A 17,453-nucleotide genomic window follows, 5' to 3' on the forward strand; every position below is an offset into this window, starting at 1 on the left:
AAGAAGGGAAAATTTCTTTTTAGGGAACGTTCCTGATCCCAAATCCACAAACGTTTAGAATTATCCATGGGTAAAGCACACTGTCGCCTTTGCGTCTACCATAAGTTGTTGTCGCAGAAATGATCAATTTGCATATTAATTTCGTCATACGACACCTCATACTCGTGCACCTCTCAAAATCCATATAACTAAACTAGTAACTCAGGGACTATGACACCATTTCTCCCATCATGACACATATTTAACTACATTTCTGCTGCGTCTATTCCCATGGCTATCTAAAAATTATAGATTTAGAACATTTCGGACACTCATTCGTTTCTTTGATCTTAGCGTCCGGAAAATAAATCAAAATTGGTACTCCAAAGCTCAGCACTCGCCTCTCGTGTATCAGCTGCAACAGCTAAATTTTGAGGAATAAATAGTTCACTAGTTCCAACTGGCAAAGTTTGACGTCTCAAGTTATCTAGGTTAACCACACTAAGTGATAACTTAAACTATAATTTATTTTTATAACATACGAATACGATGACGAAAACGATGGTCTACATGTTTCTTATCAAGTGAATGTTCATTTGAATTAAAAATATCTGAAGTTTAAATCCATATTTTCCAAATTTCATGATGGTGAACTGATTCTGCAGAAGAGACTAAATCATCCACAAAATGAATGTGCTATGAGTTGGAATGGAAATACTCATTAGTGTACTGAAGATGATTTGTGGAATTGTGGTCTACTTCTTTGTTAATACTGCTCTAATAATAGACCTATTCCTAAAATTGTAGATTTGTCATGATGTGACTACCTAATTTATAGGATTTTACATGGAAGCCACATCATTGTCTACACTGACTCATCGCATCGTAACAATCACCAATATATGATGGGGAACACATTTAGGCTGGAAATAGAACAATATATTTGATATGAATAAAAAAGTTGTTACACAGAATTATCACATCCACAAGGCTAAGCCAATAAATTGATTTTCCAAAAAATGTTCACGCGTTCGCCATTATTGACCTTCTCTTAGTGTTACACGTTGAAAGTTTATTTTCCCAGTTATCTCATGTTCAGCTTTTGAGGATTGTAGTTCAGACCAATACCACTACAGGTTAACTAGGAGTCAGTCAAAGATTCGAAGGAATTACAGTAACCAGAAGGAAGCTACACAACTAGTTGAGAAGGCGTATCCGTTTTATTCTGTGTGTCAAGAGGATTATAGTATACTGTAAACATTCATAAGTTATCTAGCATTCATTCTTGGCAAGGCTCTTAGGTCAGATTATTCTTTTTGCTCGAATATAATATGAATAGCTTGTCATGAATATGCAGTATATTTCGAATCCATGTTTAAATATTGTGTTTAACATTTCAAACTTTCATACAGTAGATCTATCAAAATTATTTTTGTTGCATTGTAGTATAGTTGCACTTTTAAACAATAATGTTTCTGATTTTGTGGACGTTGTTGTGTTGCGGCGTAAATCTGATTCCGTCTATACTCGTATATAATAACTGACTTAATCCGCGTTGGTGAACAACGGAGTTAAATACGTCAAATACGAGAATGAAATTAGAATACATATATTTTCTACATTCATTGATCTGGCCATGGAATCAGAGCGATGAAGCGAACAGAAGCGAGAGAAGCAAAATGACGTGCGCTTTGGAAATGGCTGGGAAGCCAACTCGATATGAGCAAGCATTACTCAATATTTATAATCAGACAAAAATGAATGACAGACATATGATGAATAGGATACGAAGTGTGCATACATATACGCTCATATAAAAAGAAGTCAAGGTTAATAAGCGAATAATTAACAAGATCCAAATATGACTTAATGTATAGGTGAATTGGCTTGGCCAGTAACTAGAATAAAGTATATGGGCTTAACATATAAACTGATACTACAGTTGATGCCTTTTGTGTTAAGTCCGAATTCTGCTCTGGTCCGGTCTTCAAGCTCAGCCGATTGATATACTGGTAACCTAAGGCCCAAATAACAAGAAAACCAACTTCCGATTCGGGTACTTAAACGTCATTCATAAATTACGAGTAATGCAGACAAATATATTGTTGAAAGAATTATTATAATAGATTTCGAAACATAAATTCAATTTTCAGGTTTCGAAAGCAAAATTTCCAAAATACAAGGCTAAACGGTGTGAAACAGGAGACAGACAAGGTCAAAATTATAAAAGGCAAGTTCTAAGCTTTGATAAAACATATATCTAAACACTCAGTGAAAATAATTACATTCACAGTGATGGTTAGTAGTCAGTTAAATACGTCTAGTTTTTCCTGTAACGCTTGATATTATGTTCTGTTGTGATATGCAGTATTAGGCTGGTTAGTTCAGTGGACTAAAAATAATCACCGACTAACAGTCGAATATTGATAGCCCTTTACTGCCAGAATACAGAGAAACTTCCAAGTTCCCTTAACTTCTACAATACTTTTGAGCGCAGAGGCTCTGCCGTAACTTCAAATCTGTTATAACTAAGTATTTATTTGTAAAACGTCAAGTAATATAAAAAGAATACAGTACTTTCTTAAACAAAGATCGAAAATTATTCAGCTTTTTGTGTTACCAAAAGTATGGCAACTAAGATTTGACGTACGTTTGACCTTGAAACGGTGAGATCATAATTTGTGGACAATCTTTGAGCAACACTAAAGTGGCTTTGAGAATGTTCACCTACTTACAAGGGCTAAATGAAGGCTATAAACCGGTGTGGAGAATTAAGATTATGATTTTAAGTTGAAGGTTAATATTATGAATTAGATTTGGAGTTTTCATCACGAGCTGATATTACCTAAAATATTAAAACGCTACTCAGCCAAATGTATGAATAAATTTCATGCCGAGATCCAAGACTCGTTATCTTATATCTGATTGGTTCGTTCATAAATTATAGTCTCTGGCCTTCGAAACTATTTAAGCAACTGAAAGAGAAGATAATGATAAACAGTCATCAGGAATCCTAAATGATAATAAATTCAGCGAAAAAAGTCACATCTTTGCATTAGTACAATATAGATCAGTTGAATTCAGGTAATTTCTGCAAGTATCAAAGAGTTTAAGAATAGTAAATTAAAATAATCCTCCGATTATCTAAAGGAATGTTGTAAATAATCATAAGACGTTTTTGTAAATTAATTATATTATTGATGATATGGTGTCGTAGTAACCATAAGTTAGGGGAAAAGACAAACATATGCATAGAAAATACGTGGTGAAAACGAGCGAAAAGACATAAACATTATGTCTCACAGCTAGACTATAATTTATGGACGAACCAATTAGATTTTGAATAACAGGTTTTGGATTTCGGCCCGAAATTCATTCACCAGTTTGGCTAAATAGAGTTCTGGTATTTTAGCTGATGTCAGTTCGTAATGAAAATCATTAATCCAATTATTAATCGTAGTCATCAACTGTAAATCATAATCCTTATTCTTCAAAATGCCTCATAATCTTCATTTAACTCTAGTAAGCAGATGGACATTCTCAAGCTCGCTTTAGCGTCACTCAATGGTCGACCATAAATTATAGTCTAACCAGTATCAATTCTTAAGATTAATTAAATTCTATCTCTTTGACGCTCATGAAATAACGTTTCCTTTTTATTTGTGCATATCATAAAATTTTCTAATTTCTCTCCAGTTCTGTCCTGCAGTTAATATTCAGCTGTTAGAAATGGCCATTGATTCTGACAATATTGTTAAATGAGGTATGATATTTTATGAAATTGGTTGGAAGTTTCTAGAAAATTGTTGTAATGGAAATTGATAATATGGTAAACTTCTATGACAAGCAGTGTGTGAAAATTGATTACTTGTTTACAGAACCGATCCTTAAACAGATCTCATAATAAACCATTATTGACTAACTGACAAAATATATAATAAAATCACAGTTATTATGAAAAACTATTCTATTCTACGGTCTTACTCTATGAAATCATTGACTGTTAGTTTGAATTATTTAGGTACATGCAGATTACATAGTTGGGGTCTGCATGATAACCGCTATCTACTGCTCGTAGTAGGTAATATTCTTTTGCATCCAGTTGATTGTAATTTATAAAATACTGTTTTTATGCAGTCAAGTTTGAACAACACTCGAATATTCATATGAGGCTTAAAGAGTGATATTACATCCACTTGTAGGAAATAAAGTTAGTGTGAAGGAGAGTGGGGTTCGAACAAGTGATCTATTGTTTTTTTCTAAAACTGTTGAATACTTTGATGAATAATTAAGCAACTAATCTACAGAATAACCACTATTAGTAATCCTCATTTTACATAAATTTAGTCGACCGGTAGTATTGTAACCTTATGAAATGTTGGTTTAAAAGAAAGGTGAGAGATACAATTCATAGGTACATTTTATGCATGCAACAATCAATGGAAAGGAAAGAAAGTATTCAAACTCCTCAAGACATTGACAATATTAATTTCATTCAATAAATTCGTCCTTGACCCTAATTCCCTTTTGTAGTTTTATTTTCATTATTATTGTGTCATTTTCAACGGTAATCAGTTATTAATATCCATTAACAACAAATTCTCAGTTTTGTCTCTGGCAAGTCGACAACATCTTAAATCTTAACCTTAAACCTGTGACTCGGAAACGAACATAAGAGTTAATCCGCTAGCACATCTTGCATTTTTGTGTGAAATTCATTCATATACTTTCACATTGTAGCTAGTATCAGATCGTATTGAAAACTCTAACCTTGATCAAGAATTTTATGAGGACTCTTCAAAATGAATTTTAATCTTTATAAAGTTTCAAGAAAGCTGATGATCTCTATCCATAAGAACGTACTTCTATGTAGTTGTTTTCCATTTACATACAAAACAGTAGAAAATTTAAACAAACCCATGATTGATTATGAACTAGCTGAAAATTCACTTCAGTTATTTATAACCAATAGTCTGATTAGTTGGCTTTCAAGGTCATAAATATACAAATGATTTGATTGGTTATAAAATACTCCTTTCCAATTTGTCATAATATGATTGGTTGATTTTATTCTTTGTAAATACATTGGTAATATGATATACAAGTTATAAATGTAACACATATGTTAAATATTTAAAAAACATGGAATAGGAAAAATTCCAACCAAACAATTTCATATTTCCGAAAGGGAGTTTTGTGGAGACTTTAGTAATTTTATATAGTTGAAATCATGAGTCAATTGAAGTTAGACATTAACACCATTGAATACCGGTGGTCATGTGGTTAAGCGCTCGCGCGCGAAACTGATAGGTCCCGGTATTTGAATCTCGTGAGGCAGGGTCGTGGATGCGCACTGCCACTGAGGAGTCCCATACTAGGACGAAACGGTCGTCCAGTACTTCCAGGTTTTCCACGGTGGTCTACCTTCAATTGACTCATGATTTCGACTATATAAAGTTTCATATTTTATTTTGAAAATTATTTTATTTCCTTTATACGTGTTTTCCTACTTCAATAATTAAACAGCAAAATTTGAAAATAATAAACAACAAAAAAGTAACAATAATGAGCAAAACTTTATTTAAGAAGCATGAACATGTAGGTTGTTTAAATTATTATGTTTTTCTTTGGAGAAAAAAATTTTTTTTCCCTTGGATCATATTAACAAGAGAAAAAATGGAGATAAATAAAAATAAGTAAGATTTTATCTGGATGAAAAGAAAAATGATTAAATTTACAAGTGGAAAATAATCATAGAAACATATCAGAAACAAAATGAACAAGATGGTTGAAGTGTACATCATTTCATTTTTAAAAGTACATTGAACCAGAAGGAAGGTGAACATATGTATGTATATATGTATGTATGGGTATGCGTGCGGGTTCGTGCAAGAGAGAGGCCAATTAAACTTGTAAATAACGGTATCGAAGAGTACGAAAGCATAGTTCATCACCAAATGTTTTGCTTATAAAATGGGTAAAGGATTAATGGACAGAGAGATTTATCATTCAATAAAGAATAGAATATTATATAAGTGGGGAGAAATGAAAAATGATAAACCTAAATATTTTTGTGCTCCATAGCAAAATAAAAGAAGCAATTATTATTACCAAGGTTATTGCAAAGATCAATATTGTTTAATGAAGCGTTCATTGATTCGTTAATAAAAGTCATGTCCACAATAGAGATTTCGACATAAAGAAGCATAGAAAAGAAATTATCACGTTTACACTCTTAATGTATGGAAATGTATATATATACATTATAACCATATTGTAATAATAACTGAAATAACTCAGAATTTTAATATAAATCTGGACATTTACTCCAATCTCTTTTCCAATAATCACCGGTTATTAACCATTCTTCTTGTTTAGTAAATGGATTCACTGATGGAATAAACCATAAAGGATTAACAATTTGATTACAATTATTATTACTACTTATATCCAATGTAGTAGTAGTAGTGGAAGTGCAAGAATTCTTATCATTGTCATTGTCATCAGCTGGTGTAGAACGATGCCCAGTTGAATTAGATGAAAATGCTTTTTTAAAAGGATTATTTGTAAAGAATTGTTTAGCTGTATTATTCACTGTAGTACTATTCATATCTGTAGAAGTAAGATTTAACTCTTTACCAGTCGACTTATGATTATTTGAGATTGGCCAATTGAAATTAGAGATTTTCCGTAGACCATTTAATGACTTACGCTTATGACGTTGTTTCTCTTCTAAACGTAACTTTTCAACGGCAGCTTCGTCTGGAAGTAACAAATTAAAAAAACAGTAGAATATAAAGGAAAGGACTAGAGAAAATAATATAGCGTATTTATTTCATTTATTTATTTAAACACATAAACATTGATACAAGGAGACACCAAATATATATGTGCCACAATTCGTCATCCGATTTGTGTGAGGGCTGAAATAATGCCCGAGTGCCCAAACTGAAGCAGGCGGTTTTGTAAGAAGGCCACTTCCCGAGCCTTTGACCTAAAAGACTAATCTATAAGGCAGTGGAGCAACGTGAGGAGGTGAAGTCTTATGGTAGCCGGTGACCGACAATAGGCTCATACTTCATTTGTTCCCTCAGGATCCTGGAGCTCATATGCACCATCGGTTTGGAATTAGAGTTTTCCAACTCCCCTCGGTGGGTCCTCCGTACCCGCTACCCGGTTAAAGCACTGGACATTTGCACTCTGTCCTCTTTATTTCGTAAACATTCCCGTCGCCGGAAGTCTTTGAATAGGACTTTCATGAAAGTGGATGTATATGCGTGGATATGAGAAGGTATTTCGAGAGGGAGAGATGGTTCTCCCCACCCTCGGTCATACCAGGGCATTTGGGGGAATAGTATGTGTAATATAGTATATTAGGAATAGAGCCAATCAAAACCGAAAAAATAATTCTTAGGTTTTTAAATAAGCTTCAAAAATGAATAACAGTTTTTCGATAGTGCTCAGATTGTTTAAAATTTGTAGGAAAAGTTCTTTTTGACATTATGGAGTTAAATATTAAGTGCATCAATTGCTTGCTTTTTAGTGGATAGATTTTACATAACACATGAATCAATTAGGTTTAGCTAAAAATTCATTTTATTTACAGTAAAACTCGGAGAGAAATCATTTTACTAATGATTCATAGGATAATAAGTGAGCTAGTGAAGTAGGAATGTTAAAACAGACAACAGTTTTTACACAGGATGTCTTCATATCGATAAGATGGCAGATATATTTCTCGCACGATTTCACCTTAGTAAGCCTTCAGGGAATCTGATGATGGAGATTTGATAGGAGATGATGAACTTTTTGCAAAGCTGTTTTTGTGACTCTCAGACAGATTCGGAAAGGCATTTCTAAGGTAAAAATATTCACACTCTGACAAGTGTTGTTATCCAGAGATATTTCTACAAAATTAAGGTTGGATAAACAGTTATTGACCCTTGGAAAACCAACGAACATTCTAAAACCCTTAGACTCTAACAGTTTTTAATTTCATTTGTTAGGAATTACTTTAGATTTATACAGACTCACCGATTATTAGCTAAAATGTTGCTTCAAAATCACGTCGTCATTCTAAGAATCAATTAAGCTTATCTTCACACTACAACCAATGAGAAATAGGAAACACGATGCAGGTACTTCGTCCTCGTATAAGATTCCTGAAAATTGCGCGCCCATGATCACACTGGGAATCAAAATACGAACCTTCAGATTTCGTGGTGAGTTTTTAAGCTAAATAAGATCAGTCCGTAATGCAAACTATGAAATACAACGATCACTACAATTCTCAAAGTTCAAGTGAGCGACAGCGACCAGTACACTTCAACCATTTGGGGAGTGAGACAAACATCACCAGAGAAAATGGCTAATGGTGGGGGGATATCACGAACTGATTGAAGTTACACATGTGAATAATGGAACGCCGTGCTGTGATGTAAAGGTTAAATGTTCATTATGAGACATGAATGTCCTGGGTTTAATCCTCAGTGGGGCTGTGAATGTGCACTACCTAGAAGTCCCATATATAACTTTACCTAGTATATCCTTGGCAATTTTATAGTTTGCATTGATGGTGGAATCCCAAAGGCCTAAACACAGATAATAAAGTGGATTAGTGTAAGATGATACTAGTTTCCATGACTTCTAGTTACCTACGAATGAGTTGAGTAGCCTATAGCCGTTTCACATTTGATTGCCCTAGTGCCTCTCAACCACAACTGTATAATCATTTAGTATTTCAAGTTAGAAAATAAATTACAAGATGACCTAACATGGTGAAATAATTTTGAGGTAAAAACTCGCTGTCATATCCATTACTAACAACTTGTGTAACTCGCTTTAAATATTTACTGGAAGCGTCATATATATATATATATATATATATATATATATATATTCCACAATGGTAAAAGTGGGAATCAATAATAATCATACTCACCAATAAGACCCATTTCAAATAAACGTATATCTGGACGATATCTGGAATCTGTCGGAGGTAGAAACTGTTCATATATTGAATTTTTTTGACATGGAATTACTTCCTTATGGTTATTTGTACAATTCGACATGATCACGCTTGAATTTTTTTGACTATCAGTGATATTATCATTACTTATTGTCGATTTACGGATTGTTAATTCATTTAAACCCATGGTGTACTGTGTAAAATTATAGTAGTCCTTTGAATTAATTGGTTTCGGTGTAGCAATCCATAAACAACGTTGTGCAGTTAGTGGTATTTCTAATCCATAATCTAATAATTCAATAGATTCGGAGCTGTTGACTGATTGTCCATCAGCATCATCATTATCATTGTTATTACTGCTTTTCTTTGGCTGGTTTTGTGTGTGAGTGTAATTAGTTCCAAAGATACCCGGGAGCACATCAATTTATGTGTGAAATGATAAGTAAGGAGAATGAAATAAGAACCGACTGATTACTATATACATAATGATGAAATAGAAAGATTATCATACTGGGTAACTTAGTGTAAATAATAACAGTGTAAGGTATTATCACCCCCCCCTATTACGTCACCGTGTCTGTTAATAGTTAATATTTCTTCAAGGAATTAATACTTGAAATTAGTGGCCATAATGTTAAAGTGGGAACTATATCTATAAAATACATTACGTGAGTAACTCTATATATGAAATCAAATTTGATTGTAGAAAGAAATGGCAATTACGATAGATATTATCATAATGAATCAATGTCTGTTCGCATCTAGTTGATTGTAATTTACAAAATACTGTTTTTATGCAGTCAAGTTTGAACAACACATGAATATTCATATGAGGCTTAGTGAGTGATATTATATCTACTTGTAGGAAATGAAGTTAGTGTGAAGGAGAGTGGGGTTTGAATCTGTGGTCTATTGTTTTTTTTTAAAAACTATCGAATACTTTAATGGGTAATTTTATATAGTTGAGATCATGAGTCAATTGAAGATAAACCACCATGGAAAACCTGGAAGCATTGGACGGCCGTTTCGTCCTATTGTGAGACCCCTCAGCAGTGCACATCCACGATTCCGCCTCACGAGATTCGAACCAAGGACCTACCAGTCTCGCGCCAGAGCACTTAACCTCTAGACTACTGAGCTGGCCGGCATCCAACGGTGTTGATGTCTAACTTCAACCAATCCACGAAATTGAGTAACCATTCACCAATGCCTTCAGTGAGTTGATATCTCCCAACAAACCTGGTTGAACTTCACTGGTTACTGCATCTCACTAGAACTCAAGGAAATACCTCATGGAGCCAGTCACTAGTGAGCATATGATCATTATCAGAAGGGGGTTTTGTGGAGATTAAGTAACTGCTCTACGGAATAACCACTATTAGTAATTCTTATTTTACTTAAATTTAGTCGACTGGTAGTATTGTAACCTTATGAAATGTTGGTTTAATAGAAAGGTGAAAGATACAATACATAAGTATATTTTATTTATGCAACAATCAATGGAAAGGAAAGAAAGTATTCAAACTCCTCAAGACATTGACAATATTAATTTCACTCAATAAATTCGTCCTTGACCCTAATTCCCTTTTGTAGTTTTATTTTCATTATTATTTTGTCATTTTCAACTGTAATCAGTTATTATTATCCATTAACAAGTTTCCATAATGAATACTCAATTTTTTATTAAAACCATTACGTTTTTATTTTTGCATAGTTGAAATCATGAGTCGATTGAAGCTAGACCACCATGGAAAACCTGGAAGCATTGGACGGCCGTTTCGTCCTATTGTGGGACTCCTCAGCAGTGTGCATCCACGATCCCACCTCGCGAGCGAGATTCGAACCCAGGACCTACCAGTCTCGCGCCAGAGCACTCAACCGATATACCACTGAGACGTCATTTTTATTCATATCGGTTAAGCAGACAATTATTTTTCATAATTCTAATCCGTAAATTATTTTCATCCTTCTGTAACCCTCTGATTATTATGTAACCTCATTTGATACTTGAATTCTCGGATCACCTGATGATGCAATCTTTTTTCTATCATTCTATAGACTTATGTATTTATCAAACAATTATAAATATGAATGTACAGCTTAAGCAAATGATTTCGAAATTCAAAGCAGTTATAATTGAGGTAAGAAAAACTATTTCCTCCTATCCGTTACAATAGTGGAGATGGATTCACCATTCATCATCCTCTAGATCTCAAGTGGTAATACCCCTTCGTACATCCTTAGTCATTCAACTATTTCGAAGCATATTCCCAATGTTTATCATGTGTAATTATTATTTTTTGTGCTAATATGATATGGCAACGTATGCCAACGAGATTTGTGCCAGGCCCTACATTGATCATAACCTACTAATTGAAAGCAAATACGTGATGAGTGCATACTGTTAATGCAGATTGTAAATTAATTATTTTTGTTTCTTATTTCTTTGATTCTAAATAGATCAACTTATAAGTGATTTATTGAACAATAGGCGTTCGGCTGGCACGTAGTTGAAATATGAAGAACTACTACAACCATCATCAAAAAAGTACAGGTATTTATGAACAGCTGTCTACGCAAGATACTCAATACCAGTCGGTCGGATAACATTAGGAACAATCTACTTCGGTAGAGAATAAAATAACCTCCAGCTGTAGTAGAAATTAAAAAGAAACGTTGGAGATGGACAGGTCGCAGTTTACGCGAATAACCAAACTGCATCACGAGGCAAGCTGTAACGTAGAACTCTTGAAGGCTAAAGGAAAAGAAGCAGTTCACAGAGCATATTGCTCCGGGAATCGGAAAGAAGGGACCAGGTCAGAATTATTTAAAGATTCCTGGTCGGAGTCTTATGTCCTATGAGGGGTGACAGGTGTAAATAAGTAAGTCCGTATATAAATGTACAAATAGGTCACGAATTCCATGCATTTTCTTAGCGAAATATTTTACATCTTATAAATGATTTATTCATTGGCTATTTCAGTAGTATAAAAAACAGTGAGATAATTTTTAGTATCGCTTAAAATTAACTTAGTTACACCAATTTACAAAAACACAACTTGTTAGTTGAAAAAGTATTCCAAAAAACACCATTTTTTCGGACGATATAGGCTGTATGAAAATCAAATCGTAATTTTATCTATATACCTTAGAAGTTTGTCTTATTTACCCATGTATTAAAGACTAATCACAATCTCATAAGTTTTTATTATAAGGTGATTGGAGATGGCCTACTGAAGACCCTGGATCTAGATTTCGTGTTAGTTGGCACTCATTAGTGAAGCGTGCCTGCAATCTTAAGTGAATAATTTCTCTCTGTAGGACTCGAACTAGGACACTAGCCACTGTTATTACTACTCAGTAATGAATTGATATAATATTTTATTATAACATACAAGAAATGAAGTATATTATCACTATACCTGTCCCCAAAAGCGTTTTTGGATGACTACTTTTGAATATTGAGTGATTTATACCAAATGAATTTCCCGATGGATTAGTGTAACTAAAACGCTGGACGATCTGATTCGACTCCGGGAACTATATGATATTATTTAATTCTACACGAAATGATTGTTTTGAAGCAGATAGTATGAGATTGTCAACTACATTACTGGATTACATAAAAAGATTAAAATTTACAATGTTTCCACATTGGCTAAGCAACTTGAAAGCTCAACACAATTCATCAAAGATTGAATACTCAGAAGTATATGTGGACTAAATAGTTTATGGACAATAATTTTTAATAAATATTCCATTTGAAGTTTTACATCATGAACTGTGTTTGATCAGACAATCATTGAGAATGAGAAGGCACTGAATGGCTTTTTTATCCTGCTATGAAGATCCTTACCAGTTGTGCCTATCCACGAACCCTCCATGTGGATAAAAGTCATGACACTAAAGTTTCACGGTGAGATATAAAAAAATTCGAATCACTCAGTAGGCACTTAATGGTTTACACTTTTAACTTCAGCCAATTCGCATTATTGCGCAACTCTCATCTAATGCGACTGATGACATTTGTCACACATTCAACATGACTTGACTCGTCACTAATGCCCGTCAGAAGTCCGGGGATTACCCTTCGAAATTAACCAGAACATGGTTATAAGTATTGTGGAGATTGGTAAATCTGAAATTGTACACCTTAGGCTGACTTTGGTGAGGAATTAAAATCCTGAGTTCTATACCTTGTGATAAAACTTCAAATTCAATAATCATAGAAAATTCCAGAAATAACAAAACACTCTGTTCTCTCTGTATAGATGCAGACGAAGACAACTAGTATAGCAGCAGTCTCTGCGTCAGTAGGCCTTAACATACACATGAGAAAAACCAAGATCTTCGAATACAACACGGAGAACACCAACTCAATCACATTTGATGGAGAAACTCTAGAAGAGATGGAAAGTTTCACATATCTGGATAGCATCATTGATGAACAAGGAAGACATAATGCGGGTGTAGAGGCGAGGATTGGCAAAGTAAGAACAGCGTTCCTACAGTTGATGAACATATGGAACTCAAAACAACTGTCTGCAAGCCAATATCAAAGTCAGGATCTTCAATATGAACGTCAAGACAGTTCTATTGTACGGAACTGAAACTTGGAGAATTACCACAACCATCAAAAAGGTAGAGGTATTTATAAACAACTGTCTCTTCAAGACACTGAATATCCGTTGACCGGATAATAGCAGCAACAGTTTACTGTAGGGGAGAGAACAAACCAACTTCCATCCGAGGAGGAAATTAGGAAAAGACGTTTGAAGTGTATAGGATACACATTGAGGAAATAATCAAACTGCATCACGAGGCAAGCGCTAACTTGGAATCCTGAAGAGAAACGGAAAAGTAGAATGCCAAAGAATACACTGCGTCGGGAACTTAAAGCAGACATGGAAAGGATGAATAGCAACTGGAAAGGATTGCCCAGAACAGAGTTGGATGGAGAATGCTGCTGAATGGCTTATGCTCCTCAATAAGAGGTTACAGACGTAAGTAAGCAAGTCATATATCCTTAGTTGAATGCAGATCAAATTACTACTCAGCGATACTATACCACCTATCCAAACAGAATTAGAGGAAACGTAATTTGAACTTGAAATCTAAATGGTTATTTGTTGAATGTCATAACTATATGCTATATGATAGAGCTAATGATATGGTGGAGCATATTCATAGCTTAAGTGGACAAATTTAGTAGTGTTATATTCACCTGTTTTAGCCAACTATAGGAAACTCTGCTTCTTGACAAAGTGTTTTACAATTTAAAACAGTGAAACATGTATTACACAAATTCGATTTTGAAATGATGGATAATATTGATAGTTTAGCTTATTGGTAAATTTCAATATCCAATAAACAAATTTATTCAAAGCTTATTTCATAATCTACATGTTTAAACAAATCCAGGGATACTACTACTATTACTACCACTACCACTACTACTACTACTACTACTACTACTACTACTAATAATAATAATAATAATAATAATAATGATAAACCATCTAAACAATAGGGATTAAAAAAAGTGGAAACTTTTGATATTGAAAAGACCAAACACACACACACATACACACACAATAAAATGATAAAATCAATGATAAAAATCAACACAAACAAACAAACAATAGAATTTACTTAGTTACACTTTTTCAATAAATCGAAATGTTAAAATGACGCCGTTTTCACAATCGCTGTTGTTGTTATTATTTAATTTTGATTGTAAAAACAAATCAGTGCTGACGTTAAACGGATCAAACCTTTTCAGTTAATAATGGATAAAACGTTTTATTTGAAATAAATAAAAAGTTGTAGGGTTTTTGTTTTAAATGAGAAAATTGTAGAATGATGCGAATTTGAAAAATTCTCACAGAGCTAAAAGTATAGTAGAGATGTCAGTCAATCACAACTCAGTGCAGTAAAGTAATGAGATGCAGTCCCATGGTGGTCGGTGACCAACAATAAGTTCATAATCCATATGTTTCCTTAGAATCCTGGAGCTCATGTGTGCCATTGGTTTGGAATCAAGGTTCTCCAACTCTCCTAGGTAGATCCTCCATTAGGATTTTCCAACTCCCTTAGGTGGACCTTCCTTGTCTACCAACCAGGTGGATATTCGTTTCTGGTCCTCTCAATTTCATAAACACCCCCGCCACGAGAAGGTAGTGAGTAGGACTTTCCTGGCAGTGGTTGTGCGCACGTGGCAATGTGAGAGCATTTCGAGAGGGAAAGCTGACTCTTCCCACTCTTGATCATGCCAGGGCATTTGGGGTCAATAAGAGGTCAAGGAAAAGGGTGGACATCGATCAAGAGTATCAAAATGGCAATCTATATAGATTCGAATGTTACCTATATTCTTAAAATGTGATTCAGTAACCATGTATATCAACTGATAGATTTCAGTTAACAATCACATTTGTAATGTAAAAACTAAGGACACTGCTATAGGCGATCGAAAAAATGACGTACGACAACCTTCGATCTAGTGTTTTAACTTTTATTAAATGATCACTTTATTACCATGAAAATATAACGGTGAAAACACTGATGACGAGTAATGAAGAATTGCTAATATTAACATAACTCTGAGTAATCAAATCTATATTTGTGTATGATTTTCTTTTAAACCAAGCTCATTGATTTGTCAGATTATAATTGAAACGACAAAGAAATATAGAATAGACTACATGAAGATAGACATATAATTCCACATTTCATCATACCAAAACCCCATGTAAACCCATTTTAGTTAGTCAGTCAGTCAGTCACAACGTAGAACTTCATACGTTCGTACATCAGTTCGAGTTGCCATACCACATCAGCACAAAGATGCAGTTATCGATTCAAATCCCATAGTGGTAGAAGTAGTAAGAGTTTAAGCAGTAATGTGAAAGATTAGGGTTTGAAGATGTTATTGAGGGAGTAGAGATGAGCTAATCAGAGTCGAGAACGTAGAGTAAGAGGTAGAAATACCTTTGTGCCTTGATTAGAATGTTTAAAATGATAACAAGAAATTATTTATTGTCACCATATGCTAAAAATGATAATGTTAAAAATGTACTAAACGTTTGATTCTTTGTCTGTAAACTGTATATAACAGGCAAATGGATCATATCCCTGAACCCAAAATCCTGAAACAAATTTTAACCTATCGGCTTTATATTTTATCAACAAACTGATTTCACAGTGCTATATAGATTTTGGGGGAGAAATTTGTTCATCTATTTGACTAAAAAGCTTTTTTTCACTACAGCTCATGTCAGTTCGCGATGAAAACCCTAATCCTGACGCTAACCAAGAACACTGCAGGAACTCTTAAAAATCTATTTGTATCCTTTTAAGGTTTGAAGGGAGACGGATAATATAAATTTCTATGAGGGAATCTACTCGTCATCGTTTTTACGATTTCAGTCAGTCCAGTCGTATGCAATGTAGAATTTAACACATGTATGTCGACTCAAGTTTTCATGTCATATTAGTACAGTGAGATGAAACTATCAAGACAAATCCCAGAGTAGTAGGAGAAATGACAGTGTTAATAGTAGTAAAAAGGCTCACTTGTACCAAAAAAGATATAAGGTGATCATGGGATTCAGGAACTAAGAGAACATAAAGAATGAGTGCATTTATGCCTTTATAGATTCTTCCGAAATATGTTACTCAACGTCTCCGACTACCGACCACGGATATCTCACGGACTCCAATTAGTTAGCTTGAAACTACCTAAGCGAATCAATTTAAAAATGACTTCATGGACTGATGCCACGTCACCGCTAGGTTCCATTCAATCTATTCCTACAAAAGACAACATCGCTCATCTAGGAAGGCGGTGGTTGGGGATATATAACACATGTCCTAACCATCTTAACTGATGAAGATTCACTACTTCATCAATCAAATTTCCATCCAAATTCTCTAAGGTTAATTTTAAGCTCCTACCTATATGATACTCTGAATAGATTTTTATTAGAATCTTCATATCAAACAAATGTAATTTAACTGACCAGTTGTAAAGGTTCAAGCGAAAAATACTGAACAGCACATATTTTGGTTTAAATCTTTCACAGATGGATTTTAATAGTAAGACAAACCCAGAAGTTTTCACAGATTCGCTTTTTTTGTCGATTTTTTATGATTTGAAAGGTTTATGGGGACAGCTCCTTAATGATCGTTGGTTTACAAAGATTTCGTCTAGCTGACGTCAGCAAACGTTGATGATTATACAAAAATTTCAATGGAATCATTTAAAATAATATTTGTGCATTTGAAGATGGATTTCCGGAACAAATCTAATTAAAAGCTGTAACCTGTGTAGCCGTATAGAGTTATGAAAGAAGCAACTCATTGAAGAGATAGGATGAGAATTATCTAATGTACAGCGATTTGTTTGAAGTCATAAAAAGTGATCGGTAAAACCTCAGCTCAGAAAATCATGTCCACCAAGAAATGTAATGATCTTGTAGTTCAGTACCCTTGTAGGGTTGTATTATGT

The 17,453-nt window shown here is 34.1% G+C and overlaps 1 protein-coding gene across 1 annotated transcript in view; it reads right to left on the minus strand.

Annotated features, from left to right (window-relative positions):
- Nucleotides 1-6,020: 6,020 nt before the first annotated feature.
- Smp_144850 (putative oxysterol-binding protein 1a) overlaps nucleotides 6,021-17,453 on the minus strand; it is a gene marked incomplete at its 5' end in the record, with an annotated part of 29,402 nt that continues 17,969 nt past the window's right edge. The window contains 2 exons of the mRNA XM_018798722.1: nucleotides 6,021-6,741; nucleotides 8,921-9,317. Coding sequence (XP_018653635.1) covers nucleotides 6,284-6,741; nucleotides 8,921-9,317 — 855 coding nt within the window. The 3' untranslated portion in view covers nucleotides 6,021-6,283. The remainder of the gene's footprint in view (nucleotides 6,742-8,920; nucleotides 9,318-17,453) is intronic.

Source organism: Schistosoma mansoni, chromosome 7, assembly GCF_000237925.1.
Source record: "Schistosoma mansoni strain Puerto Rico chromosome 7, complete genome".
Lineage (NCBI taxonomy): Eukaryota > Metazoa > Platyhelminthes > Trematoda > Strigeidida > Schistosomatidae > Schistosoma > Schistosoma mansoni.